Genomic DNA, 17,255 nt, shown 5'->3' on the forward strand with positions numbered 1-17,255 from the left:
CAGCAAGTAAGGAAAATAACAAGATAAATGAAATTTTTGCAGCTGCAAGTAAAATATTGAGAATCTGCACTTTTTTTTTTATTGATCTTTATGATCCTATTGCCAAGAGCCACTTTGTGGTGACAAAATATGTTGACAAGTGCATATCTCACTGCCATGAAAAATGTGGAGAAGGATTTGCCTTATGTCTGCAGTGTTCTACAAGGAGCCAATTGCCCTGCCAAGGCCATTCTTTACAGAAAGGCTAAATTTAAGGCCCACCAACCCTAAACACTTTTATCTTGAACTTGAGGCTAATATTTGTAGCAATTCTTCATTGAGGAAACCAGTCACGGTCTCCTCATTTTTTTTTTTTTTAATCTGTAGGTTTTTCTTTACAGTACCAAAGCTGTTTTAAAAAATGTTTATTTCTTGGTGCCTTCACTCTGTCATTTCAGAGGGTAATCTTTCAGCCAGAGTAAAGTGCTCCCCTTGTATTTAATGAACTTCCATTCATTTTCCCCGGAAGAGGGGTTTTCTCTTCTCTTGTGTCAAACTTGAGAAGATAGGCGATGGGGAAGATTTTTACTTTCCTCCGTCCTTAAATCACAAAGCCGCTTAATTTTATTACGGATTTGGGGACTCCCATTGCCACGTTGCAAGAATACGTGTAATGCCTTTCCTTCAAAAAGGAAATCAATAGTATTAATTGATAGATGAAGGTGAGGCACCAGCATCTACAATTTGCCGAGAGATGGAATTTTCTCATTAATCTGAGATGGAGTTTTTTGTTTTGTGTTTGGGTTTTTTTTCTCAACGTTTATTTTTATTTTGGGGACAGAGAGAGACAGAGCATGAACGGGGGAGGGGCAGAGAGAGAGGGAGACACAGAATCAGAAACAGGCTCCAGGCTCTGAGCCATCAGCCCAGAGCCCGACGCGGGGCTCCAACTCACGGACCGCGAGATCGTGACCTGGCTGAAGTCGGACGCTTAACCGACTGCGCCACCCAGGCGCCCCTGTTTTGTGTTTTGTTTTTAATGAGCCCCTGGTTTTATGCCCGCTCTTGGGCCCTGTATGTGTCTCTTCAGCCAAGATGTTCTGTGGAGGGACATTGTGGAAATAAACTGTAAGGTGTTTATTATACCGGGGTAGAGGCTGTAATTGGTTGCTTGGAATGATAAGGTGGGTGCAGATTTTATTACAAACAAACTGTTTAGATGGAGCCGGGCAGAACTTTTTCGGGGCAATGAAAATGTGGAGGGGGGGGGCACCTGAATCCTACCTATTACTAAGCTGGGTTTTCTTTTGTTTTGAATAGGTCGAATATATTCTACCGAGCCTGTATAGATATTCCCAGGGGTACCGAGCTTCTGGTGTGGTACAATGACAGCTATACGTCTTTCTTTGGGATCCCTTTACAATGCATTGCCCAGGATGAAAACTGTAAGAATTTCTTTTAGCTCTGAATTCACATCTCAAAATACTTATTTGAAAGCTAACCATTTAAGAGTGTTGCTTGAGACTCCTGAAATCCAACTCACCCTGATACGTCATGCAAATGTGCACGAGTCTGTTCCCTCATTTTCTTCTCCTCCTGTCTTTTGCTTTTTTACAGGGCATCTTATGTAAGCCGGTCCTTTCCTCACCTGTATTTATTGTCAAAGCCATTGTCATAGTTTTAAGTAGTCGCTGGTAGCAGCAATGAGGCAGCTGGTATTTAAAAAAAAAATTTTTTTTTATGTTTACTTACTTTGAGAGAGAGAATGGAAATGAAAATGAGCATGAGTCAGGCACAGGCAGAGAGAGAGAGAGAGAGAGACACAGGATCCGAAGCAGGCTCCAGGCTCTGAGCTGTCAGCACAGAGCCCAGCCCGACTTGGGGCTCAAACTCACAAACTGGGCAATTGTGATCTGAGCCAAAGTTGGAGGAGGCTTGACCGACTGAGCCACCCAGGTACCCCTGAGGCAGCTGGTCTTTATTGAGCACCTACTCTGTGTCTGGTACTGTGCTTGCCACCGCATGGGGTTACCAGAACAGTACAAGCTGTAACTCCTGCTCTGCTGGGGTACATGATCTTGCCAGAGTCACATCATAGGCAAAAATAAAATAATAAGAAAACGGTGCTGTCTACTTAGGGGTCAAAGCCCTCCAGGCAACTGGGGGTGCTAAGTAGTCATTGGAATGAGAAACAGTAGCAAAAATCATAGACACTTGACTGAGGAGTTTGTCTTTGCAAATTTCCTAGTCTAACATGAACTATTTAATTTGTATCTTTATTACCAGGGCAGTCATTATCTCTAAAAAAAAAAAAAAAAAGTCTTATCTAGGCAAACAGGACCTGGGAGCCGTTTTTATTAAAACTTTTATTTTTGTTTTTATCAATTCTTTGGAAAGTATTATAAGGTGATGTCCAGGATTTGGAATGGAATTAGGTAATGCGTTTCAGTGAGAAACACTGGTTTCACTGACACCATTTTAATAAAAAAAAAATGGTGTGGCAATAAAGCCACCAAACTGATAACGGCTAATTGCAGTGAACTAATAATTTGTCATTCTGTAACAGAAAAAGGAGCAGAGAGCACAGATCTATTGAAGAAACTTCAGTTTGGAGGAAAAAAAGTGTTATTTTTCCTTTCCCACTTACTTTCTCACACACACGCACAAAGACCCCCCCCCTCCAAAAAAAAAAAAAAAGTTTGTGTTACTCCTGATAAAAACGCTGCTGGTCAGATATTTCTTTTTCGTGTTGTCTTTACTTTCTTTGCCAAAAAAAAAAAAAAAAAAAAAAAAAAAAAGAACCCTCAGGAAGCATATTGCCATCAAATTTCTCTTTCTACTTTAACCCCAAACCAACCTCCAATCAAAAAATGAATCTTTGGACCTATAGTACATTCCTCTTACTTCCCAAGTTTCCATTGGAAAGTTTCTTTTCTGCAGTGATACTGGGGTATGAAGGAGTGTCTGTTTTTCTGGAGAAAAACCTCAGTGTTGGACATGGAGTGTGTGGTTCGTGTTTGAGGCAGAAATGGACAGGACACCAGAATGTTCTGTCTTCTCAGGACGGCTCCATGCCCCTGTTCCCCCAGACTAGACCGAAGTCCATGTACAGAGAAACAGCAGTTTCCGGCCCTCTAGCCTGCTGACATGGGCCTGTCCTGTGAACCTTGACGTAACCTCACTTTCTGAAGTGTGGAAGTTGATCCAGAAGCCTTCCAGAAATCCTGTGAGGTCTGCTGTTCGCTCCTTTACCACAGCCTGCTACAGACTCTGAAGATGTTACTGTGGTGTGTGTGTTGAGAAAGGTCTGAAGATAAGCTTATTGAAGCCTAGAGTTCTCAGGTACCTAGGCACATAGTCCAAGGATGTGTTCATTCATTGCGCAGATACTCATTGAACACCCGTAGTGAGCTAGTGTCTTCGTAGGTGCTGCAAATGCAGCAGCCAAAAAGCAGATGGGAATTCCTGCCCTCAGGGCACTTACATTCTAGTGGAGAGAGGCACAGTAATGAATGAATGAATGAATGAATGAATGAATGAATGAATGAATACATGGCTTGTCAGGTGGTACGTTTTGTAGAGTGGCCAAAGCAGGGGAAGGGGTGAGGCATGCTAGGAGTTGTGAGTTGTGGTTGGCAGGAGTGAGCGGGGAAGGCCCTATCTGGAATGTGCCTTTGGGGTGAGATTGGCGAGGGAAGGATCAGCCACGTTTGCTATTTGGGAGAAGAATGTTCCAGGCGGCAAGATGAAAAGAGTAAAGGCCCCACGATGGGGATGTTTCTGGCCTGTTGGAAGAGTATCGTGGAGGTTAGCACGGGTGTTGTGGAGGGAGTGAGGTGAGGACGAGTTAACTCAGATGTGGGGTGGGACCGGAGCGGGGACCCCGTGGCGCCCAGGAGGCTCCTGTCGGAAGCGTGGCTTTTCCTCTGTTCGAGGGCCAGGCGAAGGGCGCTATGGCAGAGTTCTGAGCCGAAGAGTGAGATGTTCTGGCTGCCATGGTAACAAGATTATGCTGGCCGTTGAGTGGAGACCAGACAGTAAGGGCGGAGGGTGGAGCAGGGAATCCAGTTCCAGGCTCCTGCAGGACTCCAGGGGAGAGGGGGTGGTAGTCCGGGCTAGTATAGACATGGTAGAGGTGGTGAGAAGTGGCTGGATTCTGGAAACGTTTTGAAAGTCAAGCCAGGAGTGCTTCCGGACACACTGGATGCTGAGCGAGAAAGAAAGGAGTCCAAGATAACTCTAAGGCTTTGGTCTGAGGAACTTGAAGAAAGGAATGGCCAGCTGCTGAGTTAGGAGTCAGAAATGGAAACCACCGTGGAATTACTTCTATTTAAAAAAAAAATAAAAAGCTTATTTATTTATTTTGAGAGAGAGAGAGAGAGAGAGAGAGCATGCGTTCATGTGCGCAAGCAGGAGGGGGCAGGGGGAGAGAGAGACAGAGAGAGAGAGTGTCCCAAGCAGGCTCCACACTGGTAGCGTAGAGCCGGACTCGGGGTTCACACTCACGAACACAAGATCATGACCTGAGCCGAAATCAAGAGTTGGCGGCTCGAGCTGAGCCGCCCAGACGCCCCTAAGTTTTAAAAAAATGATTTCAGGTTATTTACTTGTTTTGTTGAGAAATAGTACACATGCACGTGAGGGGGAGCCATGGAATTACTCCCTAGGGAATGCATTTCTTACCCTTGATGTGATCTCTGGGGTGGCAATCACACATTTGCAACATTGCTTGCACGTGGTGTTGCTGTTACGTGGATGAGACAGATGTAGGGGTTGGGCTGGAGGATTTCGGGATCTTGTGTGCCGTTCACAGCCACCGACAACAGGAATCTGAGAGTGCACCCTCTCGTCTTGAGATTCATTGCCGCAGTGTCATCAAAAGGGTACTTTCTGGAAACACCGGATGCTTTGCTTTTTAATCCTTCTGTCTCATAGAGTCCGACCGAGTAAAGCACTCTTGAGGTTGCTGATTAGAGTATTACGTTAACTCCACCGGGATAGATGTTCAACCATTTATTGAAATCCTTGGAAGACAATGTGGAAAACTATAGCAGCCTGAAGTATCGCGGATTCGGTAGATAAATGAAGCGGCTCTTTTGGGTGTTGAGTTCCGAGCTCAAAGTGAGGGTGGAGGGAAGCTTCAAGAAAATTAAGTCATTGACTTAAACGCTCACCAGTGACAATCCCCCTTCCCCCTAAGGGTATTATAGGGATTTTATTTCAGTTCCTGTCTCACAGTCATATATCTGTCATGTGATTGGCCACCCAAGAAACCAGCAGAAAGCTTCATCAGATAGTGTGGGGGAGATATATGACCGTACCTCCGAGATGGATTCCCATTCCGCATGATTCACGGAGAGGGCTGGGAGTGCTTTATAATGAGGGTTCCTTATTCTGCACAGAGAAAATACTCTGTGTGATTTAAAAGCACAAATGTGTGAGAGGGCATGGGCAGATAATTTAACAGATAGCCTTCCACAGCCCTGAGTAATTTAAATCATCTCAACTGGATTAGCAATTCTAAGACCATTTTTATCCTACGGAGCGAGCCACAAAATAAATTAGGTACCTTAAAAAGCTTCTTGATACTAGAGACAAAATACCTCCACAGGGCCGCCTCCTAGTGCTCTGCACACACCAATTACTAAATGCCCACCCCCCCCCCAGATGAATATTGAGAATTTTTTTTGCCATTATTTGAAGGGATTAAACGTTTCAGCCAGATTTTTCTTTGTTAATGAAGTTGATACATGGCCCAAGACATTCAAGGGAAATATGATTTTACTTAGCAAATAATACTTATTAAGCCCTTTCATTTATTAAAATATCGTTTTCTTCCCATGGTTCTTTCAACAGTGAAAGTACACATTTCCTATTGAGCGTGTGCGGTGGGTTCAGGCCTCAGTGACTGCCCCCCTCCAGCGGCAGCTGAGAGGCGGTGGGGGCACACTCAGGTGCCCAGACGAGCCCCCGAAAGCCGCCTTGCTGCTCAAAGAGAAGGCATCGTTTGACACAGGCATTTGGGTTCTGGAAGCAATTCCTATGTTATTTTCTTTGTAAAAAACCATGGTTATAAATGTAATAGAGCTCCAAGCAGAGAGCCGCTCCATCCACCCTAGACCTTCCAGAAGAGCCCGAAGGAAAGCCTGTGTCGACAGATTGCATCCGCGAGAAGGAATGAGGCTCCCCAAAGCTTCCAGTGGGGGATTAGCTCCTGCGGAGTGTAAAGACCAGAGTGTATTCATATTCATTTCAGAGGAAGTGGAAAAAAAAAAAACCCAGGGAATAAATGTTAAACAAGTCTTCCTGCTGCTTTTTCTGTCTTGGCAAGGGAAGCCAAGGTAACAGAATGTGAGAGGCAGTGGGTGCACTGCCCCCTTCCACTCCCCTCTTCCTCTTGATTTTACAGAGCAGAAAACAAAAAGGGGCACCTCCGCCTCATGCCCCTTACCCTGTCACACCACCAAGAGGGAGGCGCTAGGCCCAGGCTCAAGCTTACATCTGGAAACACGGAGGAGTTTCCATTCCAGTTGGGTCCCGCAGGGCCATCTGTGTGCCAAGCCCCGTGGGGAGGGTTGTGACGAGGTAGAGGAGCTCAGACCCTGTCCTCAAGGCTAGAAGAAAGCGCTGGAACACACAGCGTACCAACCAGATACAACACAGGAACCGGGTGACATGGCCACGGCTGTGAGCCTTAGCTCGGGGGGATTGGGCTGAGCATTCGTGAGGTTGGTAGGAGTCCAGGCTCCAGGCCCTTTGAGTACCATGGGCAGCTGGGATTTGCCTCTTCACTTAAGCCCGGGAACTAGAAGTTCCTGTTCTCTCCCTGACTGAGGACTAGAAAAATACTACCCACAGTCCTGGAAGCCAAGGAAACGTCCATCTCAGGCCATTGGTAAAAGCAGTGCCTGGGGTGCCTGGGTGGTTCTGTCAGTTGAGCATCCAACTTCAGCTCAGGCCACGATCCCATGGTTCTTGAGTTCGAGACCTACAACGGACTCACTGCTATCGTTGCAGAGCCTGCTTCGGATCTTCTGTCCCCCCTCTCTCTCTGCCCCTCCCCTGTCCATGCACGCGCTCTCTCTCTCAAAAACATAAAAACAAGCAAACAATGCCACACTCTAAAAGCCAGCCCTGGCTATGGGATGTTGTGGGGTTAGTTTTGTACTGCCTGCCAGGTCTGGAAACCCTGGGCCAACAGAGATTGGTCAAGGACTGGAGAAACCTGTAGGGTGCTAAAGGAAGCAAAGAGAAGTCACCCCCTAGGGATGCCTCAGTACCTGCACAGGACTCCCAACAGAAGGCAGCAGCTGCTGAGAACGCATCTGCAGTGAGAAGTGACAAACAACGCAGGGAAACCCACTGTTGTGAGAGATTTGGTCTCTTTGGGTGCTTTGGAATGCTCTGGGGGTACCACCTAGATCCCAACCTTGCTATCAGATTGCGGCACTCATTCCCCTGGTGGGGAGGAGATTAAGGGGCTGCCGTCTGTCCGAGGAGTTTGTCTCCAGGAAGTAGCTTCAGCCTAAGAGAGCCACTTTGCCCTTGGTCCTGCTCCCCCTCTGTGTGGCCCATGTTCAGTGACTGGGCAGTGTGGGTGGAGGCTACTAGGGACTGGTTCCCTTGCCCCAAAACAGGACGCCTGTGAAGGACCTCCATCTCCAGAATTCTCCCGTCTCCTCCCTGGACAGAGTTCTCTTGCTTCACTTCCCTAGAGGTATTGATCCTAGGAGCACTCCTCCGGGAACCTCGTGCACACAAAACTGCAAATCTGCATTTCAGTGCCTTTCCCCGGGGGACCCGATTTAGGTGTTCCGAGATTTGTGTCGCCAGTCCAGACCTCTGTACTGATCCCCGCATTCCTATCTAGTTGTGTGCTCCGTATCTGTCCTGGTATCGGACCGGGGTGCCCAGCTGGGCACATACCACTGAAACCATTCTGCCCCTCCTCTAGTTCAGTAGCTCAGCCCCATTCATCCAGTTCTTTCTAGAAACCTTGGCATCTCACTTTTAGTCACCCTTCTATCTAATCACTTACAAAGCCCTGTTGATTGTATATTCTGGGTTTTTTAAAATTTAAGTTTATTTATTTACTTTTGAGAGAGAGAGGAAGACAAACAATCCCAAGCAGTCTCTGCGCTGGCAGTGGGACTCGATCCCATCAACCATGAGATCATGAGCTGAAATCCAGAGTCAGATGCTCAACTGACAGAGCCACCGAGGCGCCCCATGGCTTGCCATTACTCTTATAATGGGTCCCCTGGTCTTTAATATGGTAGCCTATGGGCCACACAGAGTCTCCAGAAAGTATTTCCTATGGTTCATGTCCCGTTTTATAAAATTAGAACTCACGCGTCATTAGACTGGCCATGACCCTTTCAGTTTGTTACAGACCCTGCGTCCTCCCTTGAGCTCCTTCTCACCTCAGCCTGCCAGGTAGACCCCGTAGCAGAGCTGCCCATGTTGCATCCTCTCACATTGCCTTTTGTTCCCCCTTCCCACCTGTCTGACACCTGTGTGCCTTTTGGGACTCACATTCAAGGTCACTGCCTGAGAGAAGCTGTCCCTCACCCCCCTCCCCCCACCTTTCCTGGCGCCTCTTCGTCTCTCTCATAGCATGCGTCACACTTGGAGCACCTGTGTCTTGTAAGTGCTCACGTACACGTTCCCCCCCCTCCCCCCCGGCACGTTTTGTTCTTTTTGTTCCTTCTGAACCTGGGAGATGCCTTACAGTTAATGGTGCAACCTGCAATTAATGGGATTTTAGACTTGACGACACTGAGAACTTGCAAAAACCTTTTGTTTGATAGCTCTCTCACTAGAGTGTAAGTGGTCTGAGGACAGGGGTCGGGGCTTGCTTTTCCCCCCGTACCCACGGCACCAGCAGCTCACGAAGTATCGGCGGACTGAATGAATGGACAGAGGGTGGCTGTACGGATCCTGCATGGGCCCCTCTCACTGTTGTAATTTTCCAGGGTTTGCCAAGTTTGTGTTCTTCCTTGACTCTATACCCTGTAGGGCTTTGCCAGTTTTCCCTCTACCCCCTTAATCTTTGTCTGATAGAAGGAAGAGATTTTCCCAGCTCACTGTGTCTTCGTGTGGAAACCCCTCATTTTCTAGGCCACTTTAGTTCATCATCTCTGGGCCTTTTGCAGGTGTCTGCAAGGTCTGTCACCTTTCTGGTCATTTTTTCATACTTTTGGATTGCCATAGCCCATGGGGCTCTAATTTAGGAAGAATAGTCTTCTGTGTCCTTTAAATCCTTCTTTAAAAACACTGTAATTTGTAGATACCAAGAGTCCTATGAAAGTGTGCAGGAACTCTGTGGGACAGTTTAGAGATCACATATGGTTGCTTTTGTGATAATTATTTCTTCCCGCCATTACTTTCTCCTCTCTCTATGTTATGTGCTCATTTGATTCATTTGTACGGACGATTCAGTTGATTCACTCGTACAGTAAAGGATCCCACACCAAAAGTAGAGTCTAGAGTGTAGAATGTAGAGTGTAGTTGCTACTTCTGTCTTGAAAGCGTATTACCTTTGCTTTGAGGTGTCCCAGAGAAGGAAATAATGAGATAGGGCATAGTTTTGTTCCAACCATTTTCACTGTTACTGCCTCATATTATTATCATTACCTCTGATCCCAAATATCCTAGATTATTTTACAAACCGGTATGCGTTTTTATCACCCTGTTGACATTGCCCATTAGAGTTAAATTCATTTGCTTACCCATTCTCGTGCTTAATATAAAGGTGAGGCAACCGTAAACGTTTTTGAAAATCTATGAGGTTATTTTCCAAGAGAAGTTGGAAGTCAGAATTCACAATCTATACTTAAAGTATTCTTTATATTAATTTCCCCAGAGTGAAGTTTCTGGCTGGTTACCCTGCTCTCGTGCACACTGATGACACCTTCATTAGACAGTCTTTCCAACGTGTCTTCCTTTAGTCTGCCATTTCCCAACCTGCAAGAACTTAGTGTTGCCTAGAAATGTGTGTGTTCCCCTGTGCCTTGTCTCTTCTGGATAAGTTATAAACAGGGTACACAAAACGAGTTCTACACTGATCTCTGACAATGCTGCTGTTATCTTTTACTAACAAAGTGCTGGAGCGCCCGGGTGGCTCAGTCGGTTAAGCGTCCGACTTCAGCTCTGGTCATGATCTCTCGGTCAGTGAGTTGGAGCCCCGCGTCGGGCTCTGTGCTGACAGCTCAGAGCCTGGAGCCTGTTTCAGATTCTGTGTCTCCCTCTTTCTCCTCCCCCCGCTTGTGCTTGGTCAAAAATAAATAAACATTAAAAAAAAAACTACTCAAACATTCCTCCTGATTTTGCAGTACCTGTTTAAAGAGTAACATTCAGGACGCCAGGGTGGCTCACTTGGTTAAGCATCTGAGTTTCGATTCAGGTCATGATCTCACAGTTCGTGGGATCCAGCCCCACATTGGGATCTGTGCTGACAGCATGACAGCACAGAGCCTGCTTGAGATTCTCTCAGTCTCCATCTCTCTCTGCTCCTTCCCTGCTTTCTCAATCTCTCTCTCTCTGTCTCTGTCACACACACACACACACACACACACACACACACACACACACACACACTAGATGAACATTAGGGGTGCCTGGCTAGCTCAGTCAGTTAAACATTTGACTTCGGCTCAGGTCATGATCTTGCAGTCCATGAGTTCGAGCCCCGCGTTGGGCTCTGTGCTGACAGCTCAGACCCTGGAGCCTGCTGTGGATTCTGGGTCTCCCCCTCTCTGCCCCTTCCCCGCTCATGCTCTTTCTCTTTCTCTCTCAAAAATAAGTAAACATTTAAAAAATTAAATAAAAAAATAACGTTCTGTGTGCAAAGATTTTCTTTTGAAAGTCTGAAACATATGGGCAAATTTCATATTGATTATACATTTTTGCCTCAGAAGTTGAAATTATGTGTAAATATTTATATACAGAATATAGACATATAAACGTGTATATGGGTATGTATCAGTATTTTTATAGTGTATATGTATATATGACATCTATGTTTATGTTTATCCTATATTTGCATACATGCCAAACCCTATACTGCGTATAAAATGTTCTTTTTACTTTTGAAACACAGCTGGTGAGTGATGAACGGTCTAGGAGTGTGGCTAGAAAAAAACGACTTGGCAGTTAGAAGGCTAAAGCTTCCAGCTCAGATGTGTCCTCTGTATGTGTGACCCTGGTTGAGTTACAGTATTGGACCTTCTGGGGCTTCAGCTTTTTTTATTTGTAATAAGAGAGGGTTGGATTAGATCAGTGATTTTGGAACCTGATTGTACATTAGAAGTACTTGAGGGAGCCTCTAAAAATGCAGATGCCCAGGTCCTACCAAGAGCTTGTGATTTAATTTTTTTAAGCGTATTTTATTTACTTATTTGAGAGAGAGCTGGGAGGGACAGAGAGAGGGAGGGAGAGAGAGACTCCCAAGCACTGCCAGCACACTGCCTGCACAGAGCCTGCTGTGGGTCTTGAACTGATGAACTGTGAGATCATGACCTGAGCCCAAACCAAGAGTTGGATGCTTAATGGACTGAGCCATCCTGGTGCCTATGTGATTTTAACTTTTTAAAAGCCTCCCCTGTGAGTATAAGGTGCATTCAACTACGTAGACTTCTTCCCAGGTCTGTGAATCTCTTTTTTTTCCCTTCCCAAGATAGGATGGGCCATGCCGACAGAGTCCTGTACACAGAGCTGTTCCTTTTATTGGATGAGTGTCACAGCTGTGATTGTACAGAACACCGTCTGGGTTGGAAGGCCCTTAGTGGCAGCCCATCATCCCCCATGAGTCTCTGCACATGGTCTCTCCCTGTCCTCTCAAGTGCGGAGCCTCCCCGTGTCCACGGTCCACTACCATTTTCTCTTTGTAGTCGAGCACGCTTGAGTTTGCATGCTACGTGGGCATCTCAGTGATGGTCTGAGGGAAGGATGAGAGCCCTCACTTCATATGTGTCCTCCCTTGTGGCCTTGAACCAGTGGCCAAGGGCCATTGGTTACTTCCCACGACCCATCTTTTTGCCTGTCAACCTCTTCAAATTTTTTGGCCTCTAATTTTCTTCTTTGGCCACCCTGTGACTTTTTTTTTTAACTTTTATTTTAATGTTTTTATTTATTTTTGAAGGAGAGAGACAGAGCATGAGCGGGGGAGGAGCAGAGAGAGAGGGAGACAGAATTCAAAGCAAGCTACAGGCTCTAAGCTGTCAGCACAGAGACTGATGTGGGGCTCGAACCCACAAACTGTGAGATCATGACCTGAGCCGAAGCCAGATGCTCAACCGACTGAGCCACCCAGGCACCTCTCGGCCATCCTGTGACTTTTAATCTCTTTGACTCCTGAAATAACCAGTTAATACATTTTATTGCCACAGTACTGACTTAATACAAGAATAATAGTTTGAAAGCATATTCTAATCACCTTTCACCCTGTGGGTTGACCAGCGAGTGCATGATGTGGATTATTAGCACCGTAACAACTTAAAGAAAAACAGATTTCACATGTATTAGGTTTCCTTCCTCAAAAATGTTTCTTGTTTCTGCTGCTTTTACCACCATTCCAGTTTACATCCATCTTTCTACATTGCAGTGTCTTCCCTAAAATAAGAGTAATGGTGGTCGTCGTTGATGGATACTTCCATTATTGCATTTCCGTGTCATGACGGGGTTTAAAGATGAAGCCACTGCTCTTAGGCCTCAGCATCTGTGGCGTGGCACCCGTGGCATTTTCTACATTCTGTGCATTAGCTTAATCCCTACGGGGACCATTTTACATCTTACCAAGGACGCGGTTGTAGATGTCAACGTTCTGTGCTTGCCACTGGTCTCAAGAGTATTAAAGAGCAGTGGGAAAATGGAGGCTGTCTCAACCCCTTAGCCCTGCTGTGGTTACTTTTAGGATTATGACTCCCACTGTCCTCATCTTACAGATGGGGAAGCTGAGGCACAGGGCGATTTTGAATAACTTAGATGTGATGACTAAGCTAATACAAGGCAGAGTCAGGATTCGAACCCAGGTCTTCCCGGTCCCAAACCCGAGTTGCCAGCGCTATGCTGTATTGCCTTCGACTCTGACCTTAGCTACTGCACCCTGTCTGTAAGTCACATCTGACTCAAACCCTTTTTTCTTGCTATTTCTGTACAGAAACGGTCTGTGTCTGTTTCCTAGACCTGACGTATTTATTTATTTATCTGGACTTTATAGAGCCTCTGAGGTTTACCTCCTCTTGCACCCCGTGTTCCCATGGGGTCGAGAACCATGCCGTTTGGTCAGCCTGTCTCCCTCACCATCCTACTAAGGTGCCAGACTATTGTCTGTAGGCATCTTTCACCTCGTTCCGTTCATCTTTCAGCTGGTTTTTCTGGAATGTCGCATGCTGGCAAGGTTCGGTGGAAGGCCTAAAATCCTGGGACCCCAAATCTGTCTTCTCAGACATTGCTCGGGGTTGCCTTCTGTGGGCAGGACCCCCCCCCCCCCCGCCATTCTCTCCTCTCTCTTCTCCTTTTGCTGTTTTTGCCTTCTCGACTCTCTCCAAGCCTAGGGTGCAGTGTGGAGCCTCATTCTGGAGTCTTTATGTCTCTACCCATAAGTGAACTGTGAGGCAAAGACGATGTGTAAACAACCCTGAGCGTATAGTATGTGCTTAATGAAGAGGCACTGAGTGAGATAGGAATTTGTGACATTAGTGCTTTCTTTTCCCCTTCAAGTCAAGTAATTTGGAGTCCAGAAAAACGAATGTTGACAATGGTGATGTAAAGGAATTTTTAGAAGCATGTGTAATGGTGCTTCTTGGAAAGGCTCACGAAACTGATCTTCTGACACTCTTCCTGTTCTCCCAGTAAACGTCCCCTCCACGGTCATGGAGGCCATGTGCAGACAAGACGCCCTGCAGCCTTTCAGCAAGAGCAGCAAACTGCCCCCGGCCGCCCAGCAGCGTTCTGTGGTTTTCCCACAGACACCGTGCAGCAGGAACTTCTCTCTCCTGGATAAGTCTGGGCCCATGGAGTCAGGATTTAACCAAATCAACGTGAAAAACCAGCGAGTCCTGGCCAGCCCGACCTCCACGAGCCAGCTCCACTCGGAGTTCAGTGACTGGCACCTTTGGAAGTGCGGGCAGTGCTTTAAGACTTTCACGCAGCGGATCCTCTTGCAGATGCACGTGTGCACGCAGAACCCCGACAGGTAACCCCAACTCTTGGCTGCTCCCCTCGTGTTTGCTCAGTGAGACCCACTGCCTGCCTTCCGCCAGGCCCCAGGCGCCTCCCGCAGCCGCCCACGACGGGAGGTGTGTGCGCGCGTTCTGGAAGGTCAGAGATGAGTGGCGGGGCCGCTGATGGACTTTTTACTGTGTAGCCGGGCTACGGGAACGACAGAGGTCGCAGGGAGGGACCTTGCTCTCGCCTTCCAGACAGTTCTGTCCGGGTCTAAAGGGGAACAAAGCAGACGGCGCATGTATGAATATCGTAGATGGAAAAATGAGGTCAGGAGCATTAGAATCCTCTCTGTCTTCCTAAGATAATATAGTTGGCTGCCTTGCTTGCTGTCACAGGCATTTCAGGGTTCACCTCCAGTGTGCCGTGGGTATGAACTTAATTAAGTACTAAGAGGTAATGAATTGGAATTTTTTGCTTAGTACTATTTTTCTTCAGAGCGTGCAAACCCATAAATCCTGCAAAGCTGTCAAAAGGAAATACCTACTCTGCTAGTGATGTGGAGGAAAACAGATGCCACTTATTCAATAAACTAATATCCACACAGAAGAAAAATGTTGACCAGATACCTCAGAGTCAAAGTTGGTTTGAAAGTTTGTCAATAAAGAATTTTATGGCCATGAACTGAGGATGAAATTTAGCTGAACAAGTGAATTAAAATTTCAGGTGCTTTGACGAGTGGCACAGTAGATATAATGGAACTATTATTTATGAATCAAAACTCGTTTATTCGACAGTCTTGAGAGCCGGGAGCGCAAAAGACAAAAATCAAAATAATTCAATAAGAAAGGACCGTGCTTTCTCTCCCTTTCACATCCTGTGAAGATGTGATTAAACCCCAAATATCTAAGAATAGCCTGGAAAAGGCACTTTGAATATGAAATGAAATAAAACATGGAAAATGATTTTTTGGAAGGAAGATACATGGTTGGAAGCACGTCTTCTGAATTATTTTCTTCGTTTGGCCACTGATTAACCTTAAGCCCCTCTGTTCTCTTTGCCTTATGTTACACCCCTAGCTGTCCCCTCCCAGCTGAGCGGCATATGACAGCGTACTGGCGAACCTGGCAGGGACGCAGAGGGTGGAGATGTGCTGGGAAGGGGGTGGATGTGTTCTAAAATAATAATAAGAACCCCTTTTAGTATATATATGCACATTTACATGTGTCTTCTTTATTTGTGCTTTTCTAGAAACCCCTTGCCAAGCATCAAGCATTGCTGTAATTAATTAATGTTGAAATGATTGTGTTAGTGTTGTTAAGGTAGCTGGGCCTTTCCAGTCTTTCACTTTCCAGGGAGAGATCCTGGTGAAACTGTCATCAGACCTCTGCACGTGTTAGTGCTTTGGGCTTTAGAAGTGACCACAAAAGTTGTGCAAGTGTTTTCCTCACTCAGGAAGGGTTTCCTTTGAAATTTCTCTGTTTTGCAAATACGCATGTAGCTTTGAGATGCTTCTCTTCCAAGTTTGCAATGCATTTTAGGAGTTTTGAAGCCTAAAAGAGGCGTTAACTTGTGTTACTAGGAACTTGCGTTCAGATGTATGGATTCGTTAGTGGCACAGATACGTTGTTATCATAATAACTAAATGTGCAAGGTAAGATGAAATGATCGTTGAAAGTTTCTGGGTCCTGAAACGCCAGGCTTAGCTTTGAGTATGATTTGATTTCATGCTGAATATCACATAAAGCAATAAGAATATGTTACAGTAAATGGATACTGAAACAGACTATTTTGTCCGACCCCAGTTACACTAGGAAAACCATATGCATATTATGGTTTAAGTCCCTGTGAAGTCTGTCCCATCAAATAATACTGTCATGATTTGTAAAACATCTATGTAAGCTGTCAGAAAAACACCTGATAAATTCAGAAAACTTAGATACACCAAATACATGTGCAGGAGGGGTTGTTGGGTGAGCGCTGATTTAAAGTTAATTGAGAGTTACTGGCAGAAATCCACATGGCTTGAGTTTTCCATTCTGTGCTAGACATGGCTGGGCTTCTTTGACTCAGATGCCCAGGTGTGGTGTGGCCAGGCCTTCCCAGATGATGCACAGTGATGGGTGCTTGGTATCCAGGTACATAGCCAGGGTGGGATCAGATGACTCAAGCAGCGGGTACTTCTCTCTTCCCTGTCTTTGCTCTCTGTTCAGACATAGTCACCATCATTCACGAATAAGTTGAATTTAAGAATTAGGACTTCAAAAAAATTAGGCCCTTCATAGGCAAAGTAATCAAGTTCGTGGTTTCTTAGTAACGATGAGGCAGTGCTTAAATTACTCCATCGTATCCGAATTGATTATGGGAGATACGGGCAAAATTGGGGAAGATACCCACTCGCTTTGATGCACTTGTTTTAGGCACCTGATTTGCTTTTTGCCTATAGTACTGGAATAGCTCTTTTCAGTTCTAGAATCTAGAATGCGGTCTTTGCACCAGCAAGTTTGGAAGTCGAAGATACTCTCTATAATTCTTAACCACATGAGTGAATTGCCAAGAAAGAGGAAGAACTCACTTTCAGTATCACATTTGTGTATGACGGTTGCGAAATTTGGAGCTTTTTCTCTTATTTTCCATGACTTATTTTCAGACTTACAGCTGCTGAGTGTACATATTTTCTTCAGTTATTGACTCCATAAATCAGTTGGCTTTCCATCTTTGGCAGTTGGTGGCCATTCAGCCGTATACAGTGATAAAGCTTGGTACCTGCCGGTCAGACACCATTTCCCCTCGCTTTGAAAAACGCACACGCTTTTATTTTGATAGGAAAATTGTGCTAGAAAACCAGGGGCAAAAAAGACATCGAAGACAAAGTCAGAAGGTAAACAGGTTAGAGTTTCAAACACGTCCAAATTTGAAACAGGCCCCAGAATCCGAGGTCCAAAAGATTTTTCACTCAACGGACTGAATATTTGGCCATGAAACCCAACCCATCTGAACCTTCATCAAAAGAGACTTTGTGTGTCTATATCCGTGAGCTTTTCCATGGAAGAGACCATCAAAAAGTCTCTGCCTTGATATAAAGGAAAAAGATCCGGGGACGCTTAGAG

The 17,255-nt window shown here is 45.7% G+C and overlaps 1 protein-coding gene across 1 annotated transcript in view; it reads left to right on the forward strand.

Annotated features, from left to right (window-relative positions):
- Positions 1-17,255, forward strand: part of PRDM6 (PR/SET domain 6) — a 105,862-nt gene that overhangs the window by 74,353 nt on the left and 14,254 nt on the right. Inside the window, exons 5-6 of the mRNA XM_043586312.1 lie at positions 1,300-1,424; positions 13,834-14,176. Coding sequence (XP_043442247.1) covers positions 1,300-1,424; positions 13,834-14,176 — 468 coding nt within the window. The remainder of the gene's footprint in view (positions 1-1,299; positions 1,425-13,833; positions 14,177-17,255) is intronic.

Source organism: Prionailurus bengalensis, chromosome A1, assembly GCF_016509475.1.
Source record: "Prionailurus bengalensis isolate Pbe53 chromosome A1, Fcat_Pben_1.1_paternal_pri, whole genome shotgun sequence".
Lineage (NCBI taxonomy): Eukaryota > Metazoa > Chordata > Mammalia > Carnivora > Felidae > Prionailurus > Prionailurus bengalensis.